At 36.8% G+C, this 17,947-nt stretch overlaps 1 protein-coding gene across 1 annotated transcript in view; it reads right to left on the bottom strand.

The window, feature by feature from the left end:
* Positions 1-17,947, bottom strand: part of GPR158 (G protein-coupled receptor 158) — a 552,101-nt gene that overhangs the window by 18,776 nt on the left and 515,378 nt on the right. The window contains exon 8 of the mRNA XM_003410549.4: positions 3,473-3,611. Coding sequence (XP_003410597.2) covers positions 3,473-3,611 — 139 coding nt within the window. The remainder of the gene's footprint in view (positions 1-3,472; positions 3,612-17,947) is intronic.

The following is a 17,947-nucleotide window of genomic DNA, read 5'->3' as shown; positions in this document are numbered from 1 at the left end:
CTCACCATCCTCACTTCTAAGGAGCATTCCGGCTGTACTTCTTCCAAAACAGATGAGTTCATTCTTCTGGCAGCCTGTGGAATATTCAGTATTCTTTATGGACACCATAATTCAAAGGCATCAATTCTTCTTCCTTATTCATTGTCCAGTTTTCCCATGCATATGTGGCAATTGAAAATACCATGGCTTGAATCAGACACACCTTAGTCCTCAAAGTGATATCTTTGCTTTTTAACACTTTCAAGAGGTCTTTTGCAGCAGATTTACTCAAAGAAATGCATCATTTGATTTCTTGACTGCTGCTTCCATGGGTGTTGTTTGTGGATCCATGTAAAAGGAAATCCTTGACAACTTCAATATTTTCTCTGTTTATCATGAGGTTGCTTACTGGTCCAGTTGTGAGGATTTTTATTTTCTTTATGTCAAGGTGTAATCCATACTGAAGGCTGTAGTCTTTGATCTTCTTCAGTAAGTGCTTCAAGTCCTCTTCACTTTCAGCAAGCAAGGTTGTGTCATCTGCATAACGCAGGTTGTTAATGAGTCTTTTTCCAATCCTGATCCCAAATTCTTCATCTAGTCCAGCTTCTCAGATTATTTGCTCAGCATACAGATTGAATAAGTACGGTGAAAGAATACAATGCTGACACACACTTTCCTTAACTTTAAACCATACAGCATCCCCTTATTCTATTTGAACAACTGCCTCTTGGTTTATATATAGTTCCTCATGAGCACAATTAAGTGTTCTGGAATTCCCGTTCTTCACAATGTTAGCCATAATTTGTTATGATCCACATAGTCAAATGCCTTTGCATAGTCAATAAAACACAGCTAAACATCTTTCTGGTACTCTCTGCTTTCAGCCAGGATCCATCTGACATCAGCAATGATATCCCTGGTTCCACAGCCTCTTCTGAATCCAGCTTGAACTTCTGGCACTTCCCTGTTGTTGTACTGCTGCAACCACTTTTGAATGATCTTAAGCAAATTTGTACTTGTATGTGATATTAATTATGTTATTCAATAATTTCTGCATTCTACTGGATCACCTTTCTTTGGAATGGATACAAATACAGATCTCTTTCAGTTGGTTGGCCAGGTAGCTATCTTCTAAATTTCTTGGCATAGATGAGTGAGCTCTTCCAGGGCTGCATCCATTTGTTGAAACATCTTAACTGGTATTCCGTCAATTCCTGGGGCCTTGTTTTTCATTAATGCCTTCAGTGGAACTTGGACTTCTTCCTTCAGAACGGACAGTTCCTGATCATATGTTACCTCCTGAAATGGTTGAATTTTGACCAATTCTTTTTGGTACACTGACTCTATGTATTCCTTCCATCTTCTTTTGATGCTTCCTGCGTCGTTTAATATTGTCCCCCTAGAATCCTTCAATATTGCAACTCAAGGCTTGAATTCTTTCTTTAGTTCTTTCAGCTTGAGAAATGCTGAGCATGGTCTTACCTTTTGGTTTTCTATTTCCAGGTCTTAACAATGATTATCTTTGGGGGCTTGGATTAGGGAGTTTCTTACATTTTTCTTTATCAGTTTTTAATTTTTTTGTAATGATCATCTGTCGCCTTAGTATTAAGAAATTTTTTAAAGTTCAAGAAAAAAATTAATTTACTTTCTGAAAGGATTTGAGCCAGTTTACAGTTTTTAGAATCCACTGGAAAAAAATGCTTAAGGATGAAATCTGAACAGAGTAAACCTTAAGGTACAAAAGGATATAGATCAATTTTAGGCAACTTATTTAAACAGATTTAATTACTTTGACAATTAATTTGGTTCTAGAAAATCTAGCAGCTAATCATGGGGCAGAAGTGGAAAGCCTTTTACATCACATGGTCCTATTAAGACAGCAGAAGACAGTTAAGTCATCTGTAATAAGCCATTTTACATGTGTACAACTCTTTCATTGGTTTGTTAATATAACACTTAACTTAGAACTGGTTCTAGAAAAGCATGTCTTTTAGATTTTGAAACATATGTGTTTGATAAGCTGGAAACAAACAGACAAAAAGCAGCCTCTTTTGGGAGACAGCTTGAGAGAAATATAAAGGCATTAGAGCTCTGACACCTTGACAGGGCTTTCTCTGGTGCTTCCTACTTTAATTCCCTCTCACATCCTTGAATGTTCATTTAAGTAGAGCTGATAAAGCATTATTCTCTTTTCTTCCTTATAATCTCATATTTTCCTTCTCATTTTTTCTCCCTCTTCTAATCTCTTTCTCCTCCTCTATCTTTTCTTGCTCTTGAGAGAGGGCAAGATAATGTCCCAAAACAAGGAGGCAAATTCCCTTGATTTCTGGTCCTTGATGGAGTTTCCAAGGTTGTCAAACCACCAATAACTTTTTTTCTTATTGGAAATTTACAAAGCGTAGGCCATGCTAAAGGCCCAACTGCCATCTGGCATCATCTATTCCTAAAGGTGCATGCTACCATTTTATGATTACTGACCAAAGTGAGAGACAATAAGTAGCCTGCAAAATTTTCATAAGGTCCACACCTTCCCATGCCCACTCCCACTTCTACTGATTTCCAGTAGAGTCTGAACATCACCAAAGGAACTGAAATCACAGAAAAAGGATTCCCTCCACCAATTCTTCCCACAGAGGGCAAAGACAAATATTAAAAACTCTAATTACATTCTTAAGTGTGTCCTAACTTTTCAAAATATATCAAGCAATTGAATGACAATGACATCTTTTTGTTGTTTTTCAAATTATAGGATTACTTTTTTTTTAGTTCTACTCTGAAGTTTTCAGTTTCAAATATGAATCAGGTGAAAATTCTCAGAAGATAAGGCTTCCATATTTAATTTGGTTCACTTCATCATAAGCCACTTTCTTCCTCCTTTGTACACATCTGCTGTAGAGATACATGGGATAATCAAAACAGAGGGCCAGGCTACACATTCTTATCGCAGAAATTCATTGCTAAAACGTGATGATGACAAAAACCTCATTGCACCCAATAATGCAGTCATCAGATTTGAATATCCCTTACTCTTTTTTGTTTTGAATTCAGCAGAATTTACACAAATAAGTTGCCTGCTTGAAAGAATAAGCCAGCCTGTTAAGCAAGAATTAAAACATAGACAATTTATCTATATGTACTTTATAATGTATGCACGTAAAACTTTATAGCTTCAAAACAAAAAGTATTACACAGCAAAAAAACGATATCCAACGACATCTCCATAAGTGGTTTAACAAAATGCAATAACATTGAATTAACCTTCAGAATAAATGAAGGCAATAAACAACATATCAGAAAAAAACTAAGAATGACAGAGTTTGAAAAAAACGGTATGCATTTGCCATATCTGTGACAAAGAAATTAGTCAACTCAGAAAACAGTTATCCTTCCTAAATCTTTCCATTATGCAGCCTATCTAATTTTGCTATTTAAATTAAACTGCAACACATAAGAAAAATAAACCAGTTCATTACTGGCTCTCCAGATCACTTGCCTAATTGTATGGAATAGAGCAGAGATAATGAGCTCATTGTGAACTGCAACAGCCATATAGCGTGGTTCATGAAATGCTGATGGGACTGTCCGCACTGCATAGCAGAGATAAACACCCCACAAGAGGAATAAAAATTCAGCTGTGAGAAGAACAAAAAACAAAACAAAACAAAAAGAATTTGCCATTAGTTTTATAGGTAGGTGAAGAAAAAAGTAAAGTTTAAACTCTTTCGCATGCATTTTTGATTATTATAGAAACAAGTTTAGTTAGAAATAAATGTATATAAAATGCCATTCACATAGGAATACATATGCCACATATTCATTTAAAATCTTGTTCAGTGTATAGAAGATTTTTCAAAGGTATACTTTGCTTTTTTTTTTTTTTTTTTTTTTAAAGAAACAGTGTTTTGGACCTTAACAGGGTTGGGTTATTCAATAAGGAAAGTACACGTGGGTTTACTTATGTGTACTTACTAATCTCTAGTGAACGATTTCACCTTTTTTTTTTTTGATGTGGTGAAACCCATGTGACATTCTTTACTATATATTAGTAAGTATACAGAAGTAAGCCCGTGTGTACCTTGCTTAATGTAAGCCGGTGTGTGCCTTGTTTGCTGGTTAATCTGCCCTGCCTCAGGATGTTTTGCTAACACCTGAATTTTTCTTAAAACAGTTGTACCATATTTTTCCATATCCTCAATCTAAGTTTAGGATCTTCATAGAGCATCTGGGTCACACCAAAATCAAGGCAACAAAAGGGTTGTAACATGTTTGTATTGAGCGTCTAGAAATTTAAGTTCTTATTGCATTGAGCCTGGTGGAATGAGTAAAGATATCCATTGACAGAAACTTGGGCAAATAGGTTGCCAAGATTCAGTGGCAGATTTTATAAATGAAGCATTATTTTCTCATGACATAATCATATCTTTTGTGGGTAGAGTGTTGAATGGCCTAGTAAAATTCATAGTCACCTCGTTTGATTACTTAAGCCAGAAAAGCAGTGTATCAATGAAAGAACAGCTTCGGAGTCACACCACACCTGATTCTGAATCCCTGCTCCCTGCCTAACTTTGTGTAATCTTAGGCTATTTACTTAACCTCTCTGGGGTCTCCGGGTGCAGTTTCTTCAAATATAAAATGAAGAAAATAAAAGTACATATTTCATAGGATTATTTGCTACTTAAGTTAAAATAATGTATATAAAGTACTCAACACGTAACATGTTTAATAAAAAGTTCTTATTACTAAACATCTCATCTGACTTTCTTTCCCTCAGACTGAACACTGCTGTTTTGTTAATTTAGTGTCATGGTGTCATTGGAAGAGAATATCTGATAAATAAGAAGAAAGTTCTAATTTAGAGAAAACACTTCATCAAATGCATTACCTAGATGTGTTACTTGCATACTGAAACACTGATCTCCATTCCCGTATGCCAAGATGTGTTATTTGCCAAAGTTTCAGCGTATTTCTACCAACATTTAAGCACCATGTAGGTGCTTCAATTATTGAAAATCCCTTAAATAAACAAGTCTGTCAAAAGTTACTCTAAAACCTTGATGTGGCCAGAAATCAAAGAAAAAAAAACAAAAAACTGCACTCAAAGCTCTCCGTGAGATTTAGTGTCTGTGTGAATTATTCAGTATGTTGGCCACCAGCCATGTGCTATGAATGTTGTTTCCAGCCAAGGTTTACTGGCTTGGGAAGAAGAAGTCAGGAAATGCTGAAATCTTCACATACAATTTCTCTTCCCAACTCTTCCATTTTCGTCCCTGGCACCACTATTGCCTCCTTTACCCAGGTTTGAAATCTCAGAGCCATCTTTTATTTCTGTATTTCACAGATTTTTTTTCTTTGAATTATTTTTTATATGAATTCAGTCCTCTCCATGCCCATAGTTACAACCTTTGTCTGAGCCTCTATCAGTTCACTCCTCATTTGTTACAATTATATTTCAACCACCCCATCTAAACCTGGCTTTATCCCATGTTAATCCATTCCTCATAACAGTGACAGGTTCATCTTTCTGAAACTCCACTTTGATCACATCAGAATTTGTCCAAATCTCTGCCGCTCCGTTTAGATCTCCATTAGAAGATTCACTCACACCTACCTACAACCCTGGGAATAATTCCTTCCCCAGAGGAAGGCTACAAGGAGTTCCTGCCTGTGGCAGACACGCCTCCGGTTTCAATATTTCCTTGCTGCCTAGACTTTGTGTCGTCAGCTACCCACATTGCTTGGCTTTATTCTTTTGTGCTTGTATATTTCCTAAATCTGACTTCTTGCCTGGTCTCTGACTCTCAAGTTAGCACTGCAGCCTCTTGCTCCCCAGCTTTGCCTCCAGCTTGCCTTGAATCCCCCAGTCGTGGCTTTCTGCCTAGTCTTCAGGATCCTTTAGTACTCACTCTCAGCATGAGGCATGACATACATCCCTGTGCAGAAACCTTCAGTGGCTCACTGCTATTTTCCAAATGCTTTGTCCTGGCATCCCTAGCCTTCTGTAATAGGACTTCACTTTAAGTATCTAATACGACCTCCCACTGCTCCTCAACATGAACTCTTTGAGCCAGCTTAGCAAGACTTCCTGTCCTCTGAACACTTCAGAGATTAGCCTTGCTTCTGAGTCTTTGTTCATGCCATTGCTCCCACCAGAAATCTCCTCTCACCCACATTTCCAGCTCTTAGCCAGTTTTTCAATGCTCAGTTCAAGTCTCACATACATCACGAAGCCACCTTAAATGATTGTAACCTACATTGAATTTTCCCTTCCTCTAATCTCTTATAGTAATTAAATATCTACACTACAAAACACAAAGAATAATGCCACACAATATATAATTGGGAGAAAATGTTTTATGGGGTCTTGTTAGTCTCCTGCCCCAACTAGCTTCCCACCTCCTTATGGGAAGAAGCGAATCTTTCCATTATTTTTTTCTCCCCTTTCCCACATGGTTGGTAGCGTAGTATTGGGCACACATAGATGAGACTCGATAAATACCTGTTGAATTGAATAATTATAAATGATATCAGTTTCCTGTTAACATCATTAGAGATGTAGACTTTCCGTTGCCCTGCTGTTCCATCTAATACTGCAAGGCCTATATGTGACCTAAAATCATACTGACATTATTTCAACAGTGGCAACCACTATTTACTGACAGACTACCAAAAGTGTGGTACCGTGCTGGGTACTCAAGAATGGTGAACACAAAATTACTAAACAACACTAGAGTGCACACACACACGCACACGCACACGCACACACACACAAGGTTTCACATCTAGCTACATCATAAAAACTCAGTTTCCTACCACTTATTGTGGTGTTTTTATATAATTTTATCATACTGAATATAAAAAAAAGAAAAACACTTATCAGGTTAATTAGCATGTTACAATGGAGAATTACTTTAAAAATATAAGACAAAATAAAATCCCTCATAATAGCTAAGCTGAACATTAAAATCATTTCATTAGCAATATCAAACAATATGCTGTAGCTGAAAAACAATTTATTCAAAGTACCAATTAAACTCAATGTGAGGTGCAAAAGTTGTGTCTGGGAAAAAAAAATCAGTTTCATATAATTCAAACTAACACTGCAATTAGTAAAGAAAATATGCAGATGTTACCAAATTTTGCAGTGTTATTACGTGGGAGTTGAAATACGTGTTGTGTTTCTGCTTTAGAAAACAATGTAAATGATTTTGATGGGAGGCAAGAATATAGTTAAAAAGGGAACACATTTATAGTTAATGATCCAAATAGGGCCTCCAGAAAACTGAGGTTATTTTATTTTTAATCTAATTTTTTAAGTGATAATGCTAAGCTTAAAAAGTTAACTACCACAGCCTTTAAAAATTAATATACCATACTGAAGTAACTTCAAGTGCTCTCTCCAAAGGGCTGGGCCAACCAGATGAGTGAGGATTAATACCAGTTCTTTGACAACGACAATGCCACAGTGCTGTGATCTTAGACCGCCCACAAGGGCCAAGGAAGACAACTTCAAAGTGCAAGTGTTGCTCAAACTGTGGTATGCTGCTTGGCAACGCTGCAAAGCCATTTTGTATTAATATCAGCATGCCCTTTTTAGTCCCTTTAAAAATTTATTTTTACATGGCATGAATAAATACATCAATGAAGAAACATTTAGGTTTCATTCTCCAGATGTTTCCTTTAAGATCCTCCTCTATTTTTCTCTGAATCCTATCCACTTAGAAAATTCATGGTCAAAGTAAAAAATTATGTAGGATTCTACCCAGGATAACTTCCTGTGTTTTATTCTAATAGTATGATTGGCATCACAGAGGTTATAATTAAACATTAAATCACACAACTTCGATAATGCTTGAGAATATTTCAAATTGCAGCATTCTAGTGTAGCGTTCAACTGGCACAAAGAAGCTTGATATTTTGGAGGCTTACTGTATTTTTATGCAAATAACGTGCATGTTACACAGTGTTTGTCAACCGCCTGCACTCTCCCCCCACTATTTTCCCAAGCATGCTATGCCATATGTTATATGTGTGGGTGTGTTATTTGTTAAATATATGGGATCTGTTTTTTCTTTGGCTAAAATAGGGACAATTATTAGTTACATTAACGAAAACAATGAGAATGATACTTTTCATAGAATTTTAAAGCCAGAAGTGACTTTACTAGACCAATGTCTGGGCTTTATTTATTTTCTTTTTATGAATTGCAGTTGAAAATACACACAGCAAAACACACAATTCAACAATTTTTACATGTACAATTCAGTGACATTGATTACATTCTTCAAGTTGTGCAACCATTCTCATCCTTCTTTTTCAAACTGCTCCTCCCACATTGACATAAACTCACTACCCCCTAAGCTTTCTATCTAACCTTTCAAGTTGCTGTTGTCAATTTGATCTCATATAGATAATTCTTTACTAATTAAGCTAAAACTGTTGTTTGGTTTAAAGAAGACTTCAGGGGATATTTTTGGCTTAAGGTTCAAAAGATTATCTCAGGTTAATAGTTTTGGGGGTTCATCTAACCTCAATGGCTTTGGAACGTCTGGATGTCATTAAAGTTGTACAATTGTAAAAAGTTGAATTGGGCTAATTTTTGAGTGTGTGTATGGTGGGTTGGTGAGCTGCTGTTATTCTGCTTGCCTTGAAGCTAGTTTATTCAGCTTTGGGGTAGAGAAGCATGGAGGGTATAACATCCTTGCTCAGGTCACATCCCCGATCCAGTGTAAAGGGAGTTTCCCTGAGGTATGGCCTGCACCACCTTTTATCTCACAAGAGATAAAATAAAAAGGGAAGCAAACAGAGAGTGAGGGGCCTCATACCACCAAGAAAGAAGCACCGGGAGCAGGGCACATACTTTGGACCCGGAGTTCCTGCGTCGAGAAGTGCCTAGTCCAGTGGAAAATTGATGAGAAGGACCTTACTCCAGAGCCGACAGAAAGAGAAAGCCCTGATTTTGGAGCTGATGCCTTGAATTTGGACTTCTAGCCTACTAAAAAACTAAGAGAAAATAAATTTCTCTTTGTTAAAGCCATCCACTTGTGATATTTCTGTTATAGCAGCACTAGATGACTAAGAGAGAAGCAGCGGATGCTACAACCTATTTCACCCATTGGACAATGGAGGCCAGGATGTCTGCTCCCTCTTAGCTCCCTGGGTGCAGTAAGACAGGAGAAGTGGAACACCACACACAGTGAGACAGAGTTAGGCTACAAGACATGCTTTGAGAGCCTTGTTCTGCTCTCACTACATTCATTCCCTTAACAGCAAGAAAGAGCCTCCTTAGTTCCTGCCCAGTGTTCCCTCAATTATGTACTTGGACTGAGGTTTTCCTTGGCTCTATTATTAACAGTGGCATAGACAAGAACTTTGGAGATGTTTTTACCTTACTGAAGAAACAAATATTTTTCCAAACAAAATTTGTTTGCATTATAGACAACTATGTTAATTAGAATTGAATAGTTTGTGGTGAGTTATGAGCTCTACTTGGATGTACGTTTTGTCTCCCCAATGAATGATTTCATAGCTAATATGTGTTAAGTGTGCCAGGTATTGTGCTAAATGTACTTTGTGCGTTATCTATGTTCATAAAAACTTGCTTGTAGAACTTGTGACTCCTTTAAAAAGGCTGGGGATAAAATTCTGATTGTAGAAATTTCAAGCATGAGACAGAGATCTTGTGTGGGAATATAGGGTAATAATGTTACTAGTCATATGAACTATATAGGTCATGTGACTTGGTTATTCTATTCTTTTACCCACTGCTGTGAATGGTCACACATTTGCCTATCAGCTTTTCTTTATTACTTCCTTTCAGGTAACCAGGTTAGGATGCTTCTGTTAAACAAACACATCTCTAGAACCTGAACCAATGTTTACACATTCTCCGCTGTATCCTAAGTGGGAAAGATAAACAAAGTATACTTTTCTCTCTCTCTCTGGCATATATATTTAAGATTTTTCAAGTTTGGTATAGAGTGAAAATGCTTTAGCAAAACTTAGATTCTTCTGAGCTTGTAGACAAATATGAAAGATCATAACTGTAAAGAGCTCATAAAAGACAGAATAAGATTAGAGACCTCTCATGATGTAGAGCCAAGATCAGAGCAGCCAGCTGTGTTTTCCAATAATGTTCCTTCCATTTCCCACTCTCTGTCCACATTTGTAGTGTATTGTTCAGGGAGAGAGTTAGATTTGGTAGGGGAGTCCCTGGGAAGTTACTGTAAATTTGTATCTTATAAAATCCTAGAGACAATCTTGCCGAGTTAGGCTGGGCTCAGGACATTAATTGACGACTGAGTGTGGGATTCATGTGATCCTTATAAATCTTCTACTATTCGATTGGCCAATCTCCTTATTTAAATTATTCTAGAGTTTAGACTACTGAGTGGCTGGTAAGCTGAATCAGGGAAAAAACTCAAACCTTTTACCCCTGTATGTTCTAATAAGTACCCTAATCTCAGAGGAAATGATAGTACCAGGGTCTTCCCTTTACGGTTATTGCAGAAATCAGAATTGGTGAGGTAATAAGAACACATTGGAAGTTTCAATCCATATGTATTAGTAGCATATTTTTTAAACTATGATATTATTCCTTTTAATACAAGCAAAAGGTCTGCCAAAATATTCTTGATATCTGAGTTAGTCTGTGAGATGTCCGTTCAAGCAGCAAAAGAGAGCTTTTTTTAAGTTTTTTTTTAATTTTTATTTTTCTTCTTAAAACCCTAAAAGTTCCATAGGGAAACTGACACTCCTTAGGAGAAATTATAATCGCTGTAAATATCTTAATTACTCTTGCTCCATGTCCCTCAAGACTGCCCCAGGGTGATCTCCACCAGAGTAACAAAATTCCCTCAACTTCCAGAAGAGAAAAATGGCCCTGGTGGTGCAATGATTAAGTGCTTGGCTGCTAACCGAAAGGTTGGTGGTTCGAACCCACCCAGTGGCTCCATGAGAGAAAGACCTGGAGATCTACTTCTATAAAGATTACAGCCTAGAAAACCCTATGGGGCAGATCTACTCTGTCACGGGGAGTCGCTGTGAATCGGGTCAACTCGACAGCACCTAAGAACCGGTATAAAATAATTTATCTTTTTTTGTCCTTTACCATCATGTAAATAACTATGCTTCAAAGAAGTAAAATATTTTTTTTCAGAAAAGTTGGCACATAAATAAATAAATAACTTCCACTTCATTCATTCTATAAAACACTCAAGCAAGCCCTTCAAAAAGCGTGTGAGTTTCGAGTCATATAGCCCAAGCCAAGGCAAACAAACTGTCAATACTATCAGGTTTTTATAAAGGAATGACAATTAAAGGTAGATTGTTAAAGTGGTAACAATACTGCAGCATGGATGAAGTCATATGGTGCATAAGAAGAAAATGTAAGTAAATGAATCTAAATCATAAACATTACTCTAAGTCAGATGAAGAGGAGGTGTAATTTATTTTCCCCAGTATTCATTTAACAGTGCTTACATTACATCGCATTTCACCTGTCATAATATAGCCTAATTTCATGGGTAATTATGTATTTAAATCCTTAGAAACAATTGCTATTTTAGAATTTTCCTACATAACTCAGAGAGTTACTGTACTTTTCTCAGTTCCTTCTAAACATTGGCATACCACTAATTAAATTACTGAACACACTGCCTATTTTGCATATTTAAATACTCTACCAGGAAGAAGGAGAACAGAAAAAAGAGCATGTCAGTAAAGAGGGGAAAAGATTACATCTTCTGTAGTGAAAATTGCATGTGAAATCTCTGGAAGCTAAAAAGTACTTTTGAACAATGGGGTCATCAATGTTAGAATTCACTAACACACATGAATATTTTAAAATTCTCAAAAGAAATATGAACCTAAGCCTATCATACCTGTGTAATTATTGCTTAGGTTTGCCTCTACCCCTTTCTTTCAAACTTGATGAATAAGATATATAACAAGGGAAGTCAAGCTCTAAGGAATTGTCAGAACCATGAGACGTACCCATGTATGGGTAGACTTTTCACAATCATGAACAGATGGGGAGAGATCTTAATTTATAATATAGTCCTTATCAGGGAATAGTTACTTAATAATACAAATGCAGTTGAGAAGAGTTAGGTCACAGGAGTGATACAGAAAAATACAGAGAAAAGGAAGATAATAAATAGAAGCCTTGAGCTTTTTATGTATATTCTTGTGCTAGGCCAGAGAAACTTTATTCTCAAATATCTCCCTTTTTTTTGATTATCCCACTTCCGATTATTATTACCTAACTTTTGGAAGAAACTAAAGAAATATTTCCATGCTTGCTTAGATCTGTACTAAAGTTTGATGCAAATATTTATTCACAGAATGAAAGTTCTCAAAATTCTTGACTTTTGCATCCATCAGTGTCTTTTTTTCCCAGCCTTCTTGTTGTTTTCTATGTGGTGAGGTATTTAATTATCTGCTCATTTATCCTGATTGATCTTGGGCGCTGGTACTGCTTCAGTATATGTTCTAAATGTGCAATCAGAAACTAAGTGCTAACTAAGGAAATATACTGAAGGATGAATCTTTATTATGTCACCACCTCTACTTTTAAAATAATGCAATCCTAAATTTGGAAACTATTTTGGAGGCCCCTGCCTGGGAGCTCTAAATCTAGGTGTCAGGATGTGATCTACCTGACTCTAGGGGTGAAATTAAAAAGGTTAATTCAGGCACGAGAAATCTATCCTACTCATCTGTCCATCATCTTGTACCAATCAATTAGGTAACTAATAGGAGGATAAAGTTTTGACTTTTAACATGATTAATTTCAATGCTATTGGTGAAAAATTCTGAAAATGGAAAACTGACTAGCGGCTAGGGTTTCTAGGTTTAGCACCACCACCCCCAAAATCTGGCTATCCTACTACCAACATTATTCTCGTTTAAAATGAGTATGACTTAGGATAGTTATTTATTTCCTCATTAATTTAGGAGAATGCTTCCTAATTCCAACCCCTTTATTCTTTAAAAGGCTTTAGGGAAGGGTAAAAAAAAAAAAATTAATCAAAAGTAAATCTATTTTATTTTATTTTCTCATTTATAAATGCACTATGTGGTATTTTTAGAATTATAACTTTTATTTGGCGTGCCAAATTTTTACCAATCTATTATTTTGAATGTTGGAGAATTCAGGAGTAGGATTTCATAAAAGGGTTGAGAATTGCCAATTTAGTTTATGTAACAAAAACACCTCCCTAAAAAAGAAAAAAAAAACTCCCAAAATGTATACATACACTTTCTCATTAAAATGAAACCAGGGACAATTGTGTAACTTATGGATTTTTAGCTTTGACATGTTTCCTCAGGCTGGTCCAACCCTGACTGTAGAAATTATCACAAGATAGAGGTAGTTCAGTTTATTCTTTCCTCTTTCAAGCAAATATTTATAAAGAGCCTACAGCTGAGCTGACAGATACTTTCTATGTGTCAGGATACGGTGTGAATGAGGAGGGGTTAGCAGATGGAAGAATTCTTGGTTCCTCCCTCATGAGCTAAAATATTATATTTAAACATACTCAGAGAAATTAAAAATGCTGAGTTAGATAATGATGACTAGTGTATGTACTACAGTATTAGTTTCTATTATACCCAAAATCAATACTGTCGAGTCTCAAGGGGTACGGTAGTATAAGCCTTTACCACAAATTCTAATGTGATCAAGAAATATTCTCAAACACTCAAATTTTGAAATTCTCCTTCTGTGAGATAAAATAAAACTATTATTTAAAAAACAGGCTACTGGCCATGTCAGCCACTTCTCACATTGTCCAACGTTGATCTGTCTTCCACAGCTGCAATGTTTATATCTTTGTTTTCCACTAAAGCCTGTCTCACAGTTTTTTACATAGGACAAACATGATTATTGAAAATTCTAAATAGACATAAACGGCAATGGGTCCTCAAAGTACTTTTTCTTCCTATTCTATTCTGTTTTTCAATTGTTTCCTCAAAGAATAAAGCGATGCTTATGGCAGTTCAGAGATCTTTTCCAAGATGCTGTCTGTACCTGTTTCCTCTTCCTGAAAAACCTCTGATAGAAAAATCATGTCTCTGAGCAATTCTGGAGCAGTCCTGTGCAGTAAGTAAAATAGAATGGACCCAGTTTTTTCTTTAAATTTCTGACATATTTTTTGAGCTAGAACTCTAGTAGAAATGGTAGTGATTCACACAGTTAATTATTTTATATTAAAAATAATTTTTGACAGGGAAATCTGATCTAGAATGTGAGTTTATCAATATATTAACCATCACTTTTCTTTATTTTGAAATTGACTCCTGACATAAACACAAATATATACAGCTTCTTTTGTTAAATCATGTGTCCTGACAGTCTTTAGAATGGTCTCACTGCAGGAACAGCACATGACCAGAACTAAGGTGTTTTTGTAGTTTACAGGAGAAAAACAGTGTTAGTGAGATAAGCACACTATCACAACCACCATAACAGCAAAATTAAACCTCCTCTTACCACTTGGTTTCTGTACCCTTATCACAAGTCTTTGATTTTCTAAAAGACCCTAGCCTTGTCACGTAATACCTTAGGAGTGTTAGTTTAGCCAGCTCCTGTACCTTACATCTTGCTGCTTCATTCTCACTCCTAAAGCTATGACCTTGGTCCTACTACCATAATCAGTCTCTTCTTTTAGCCTCCCTCTACCTGCTTGCCTTACCTGAGACCTGGTTATTGCCTGAGGAACTGTATCTGATGCAGCCTTTTCAAGCTATGGATCTTTAGTGTCCCATGTGCTACCTACCTCAGGGTCAGGAGATGAGCTCAGGGTCCTTCTCAGGCTCTAGGTCCCCTTTCTTGCTATTATTCAGAATTGACGTATAAAACTGCCCATTTTTTTCAGAGTTGACACTAGTGGAAAAATCTGCTAGCTGGTAAGCTTCGTTTCTGGAGAAAAACAGACTTTCGTGACAGTAAAGTACAATCAGGAGAACTGGAGAACTGGTTGCACAGTGGTTAAGGGCTCAGTTGCTAACCAAAAGGTAGGCAGTTCGAATCTACCACCTGCTCCTGCTCCTTGGAAACCCTATGGGGCAGTTCTTCTCTGTCCTACAGGGTTACTATGAGTCAGAATTGACTTGAGGGCAACGGGTTTTGTTTTGTTTTGTTTTTTAAGTACAATGAAAACTGCCCATTAACTGAAGAGCTAGTGCAGGGGGAGTAAACAAATGAGCTAGGAGAGAAAGTTGTGGTTAGGTGGAATTCCTTAATGAATGGTTTTGGAGGTAGGGGAGTTTCAGATGACAGCAAGGTCATATAAAGTGAGAAAGATCACTGGAGACAAGGGGGTCGCGGTTTTGGATGAGTTGGTTGAAGGGTTAGCTTAGATCGTATGAGGGAGAAAAGACTTCAAGAATGGTGGGGATATAGGAACACTTAAAGAGCCCTGGTGGCTCCATGATTAAGCACTCGACTGCTGGAGGTTGGCAGTTCAAACCTACCAATGGCTGCACAGGAGAAAAGACCTGGCGATCTGCTCTTTAAAAAACACAGCATAGAAAGCCAATGTGGCAGTTCTACACTGTCATACAGGGTCACTATCAATTGACTGGATGGCACACAACAACTGCATATACATACTTTTCAAGTAGAAGTTATTCCTTAAGAGAAAAGGGGGACTTGGATAGTTTGGAGGTATGAAGAGAGGATACAGCCCCGAAGTAATCACTGGGAAGAATGGTAGAGTGGCTGATGAGGGAAACAGTAAGAGTGTTAAGGAATGCTCAGAGCACAAGGGAGATTAGCGACCAGTGTATTTCAGTACAGTCCTCTGATTACTTCTTCTGAGTCAGTTATTCTATACTTTACAGTAACATCAGGATCACCTGGAGGGTTTGTTAAAACACACATTGCTGGGCCTCACTTCCAAAGTGTCTGACTGAAGAAGTCTGGGGTGCGTCCCTACAATTTGCATTTCTAACAAGTTCCCAGGTGATGCTGCTGCCGCTGGTTCTGAGAACCACACTTTCAGAACCATTGCTTTAAGTCCTTCTTCCTTCTAATGATTACAACTCCGAAAATTTGGTATATTCCACTTAAAAAAATACATCCTGAAAGAATATATTTAGATGGAATTTACTTTCCTGGCTCTGAAAATTCCTCTAACATGTTTTCAAGACTCACTATGAACTCAACCATCCAGCATTACTCACAATGTATTTTACACACATCCTTTCTTCAAATTAGGAATTTCCTTCAGGTTTCAAACAATTTCCACGTCTGTCTGCCATTATTTCTATCAGGTGGCATGTTCTCTCCTCTTTACAATATTCTAAATACTACCTGTGGCCCAAAGAACTTCTGCTTTATAAAGATTCCTGGGTTCTGGTCCAAACTGTTGTCATTTATTGAACTATTATTTGCACCAAGACTCTTTAACACCTAATTTTACTGTTAATATATATATATTTTTAACAAGGCTCATTTATCTGTATAAACCAATAGTAAGCTAGTGCATGAGAGGAACAAGGCTTTTAAACATTTTATTTCTCCCACAAAGTGTTCAACACAGTACCAGAGAAATCATAGGTACTCAGTGGATCTTGTTGATTGCATGAATTCTTACTTGACTATAAAGAAAATTTCTATAAAATGAATTGCAGTTTACTATCAATTATATATTCCTTTCTATTTCTAAATAGAGATCACAAATGTGATCCTCTTCAGCGCGCATAAACAGCCTGAATACATCTCAAAATCAATGTGTAAAGAATAAAGAATGCCAAAAAAAAAAGCTAGGTGACAAGGCCATGCATTCTCCTTGTTTATCCCTACTCAGTGACGTCTCATCATGTATTCTGAGTATTATTTTCTTTGTAAAACAGAAAAGAAATATAGTGGGCTTTTTTTTTCCCCCACAGTAATACAAGGAAATTTTTTTCCTAGTTTGGTTAACTTGGATTGTTGTTGCTGTATGTTGTCCAGTCAATTCCGACTCAGAATGATCCTAAATGACAGTAGAACTGCCTCATCGGATTTCCTAGGCTGGTGGCACAATGGTTAAGCACTTGGTTGCTAACCAAAGGGTCAGAGGTTTGAATTCACAAGGTTATTGGCTGGACAAAAGACCTGGTGATCTATTCTTGTAAAGACTACAGCCTAGGAAACCCCATGGAGCAATTCTAGTCTGTCCTATAGGGTTGCTAGGAGTTGGAATTGACTTGATGGCATACAGCAACAACAATCTTCATGGGAGCAGATGGTCAAGTCTTTTCTCCCACAGAGCCACTGAGTAGGTTCAAACCACCAACCTTTTGATTAGCAGCCAAGTGCTTAACCATTGTGCCCCCAGGGTTCCTTAACTTGGATTAAACCAAAAAAAAAAAAAAAAACCAAACCCATTGCCGTCGAGTCGATTCCGACTCATAGTGACTCCATAGGACAGAGTAGAACTTCCCCATAGAGTTTCCAAGGGGCACCTGGGATTCAAACTGCTGACCTTTTGGTTAGCAGCCATAGCACTTAACCACTATGCCACCAGGATTTCCTAACTTGGATTAAATAAATAATGTAAAATAATGAGTTAGAGGTTTCTATTCAGGGGAAATTTCGTATCTGTACAATTTTTTAAAAAAATGTTTCATATCCAGACTAAAATCAAAATCAGAATTGCTTCCTATACTAGTTCTATGCTTCATCTTCTAATGGCAATATTGGTCAAAATACAATGATTTATTTTATATCTTATCACTATAATCATTCCCTTTACACCATCACATTCTTTACAGTTACAGGTATCAGGCCTATAAAATCCCAAAAATATCTTCCCCAGAAAAATATTCCTCTATTTGAATTGCAAACTAAATACACATTTTATTAGCTTCTAGCAAAAGACTAGCTGTGAATATCAAGCAAACAATTGCTAATATGGGGAAGGCAGAAAATGGGAATTAAACTCATGTTTTTATTTTTTGACATCTGCCAAATAAAATTAAG

This window comes from Loxodonta africana, chromosome 4 (assembly GCF_030014295.1).
Source record: "Loxodonta africana isolate mLoxAfr1 chromosome 4, mLoxAfr1.hap2, whole genome shotgun sequence".
NCBI lineage: Eukaryota > Metazoa > Chordata > Mammalia > Proboscidea > Elephantidae > Loxodonta > Loxodonta africana.
This window is presented reverse-complemented; position numbering and strand designations above follow the sequence as displayed.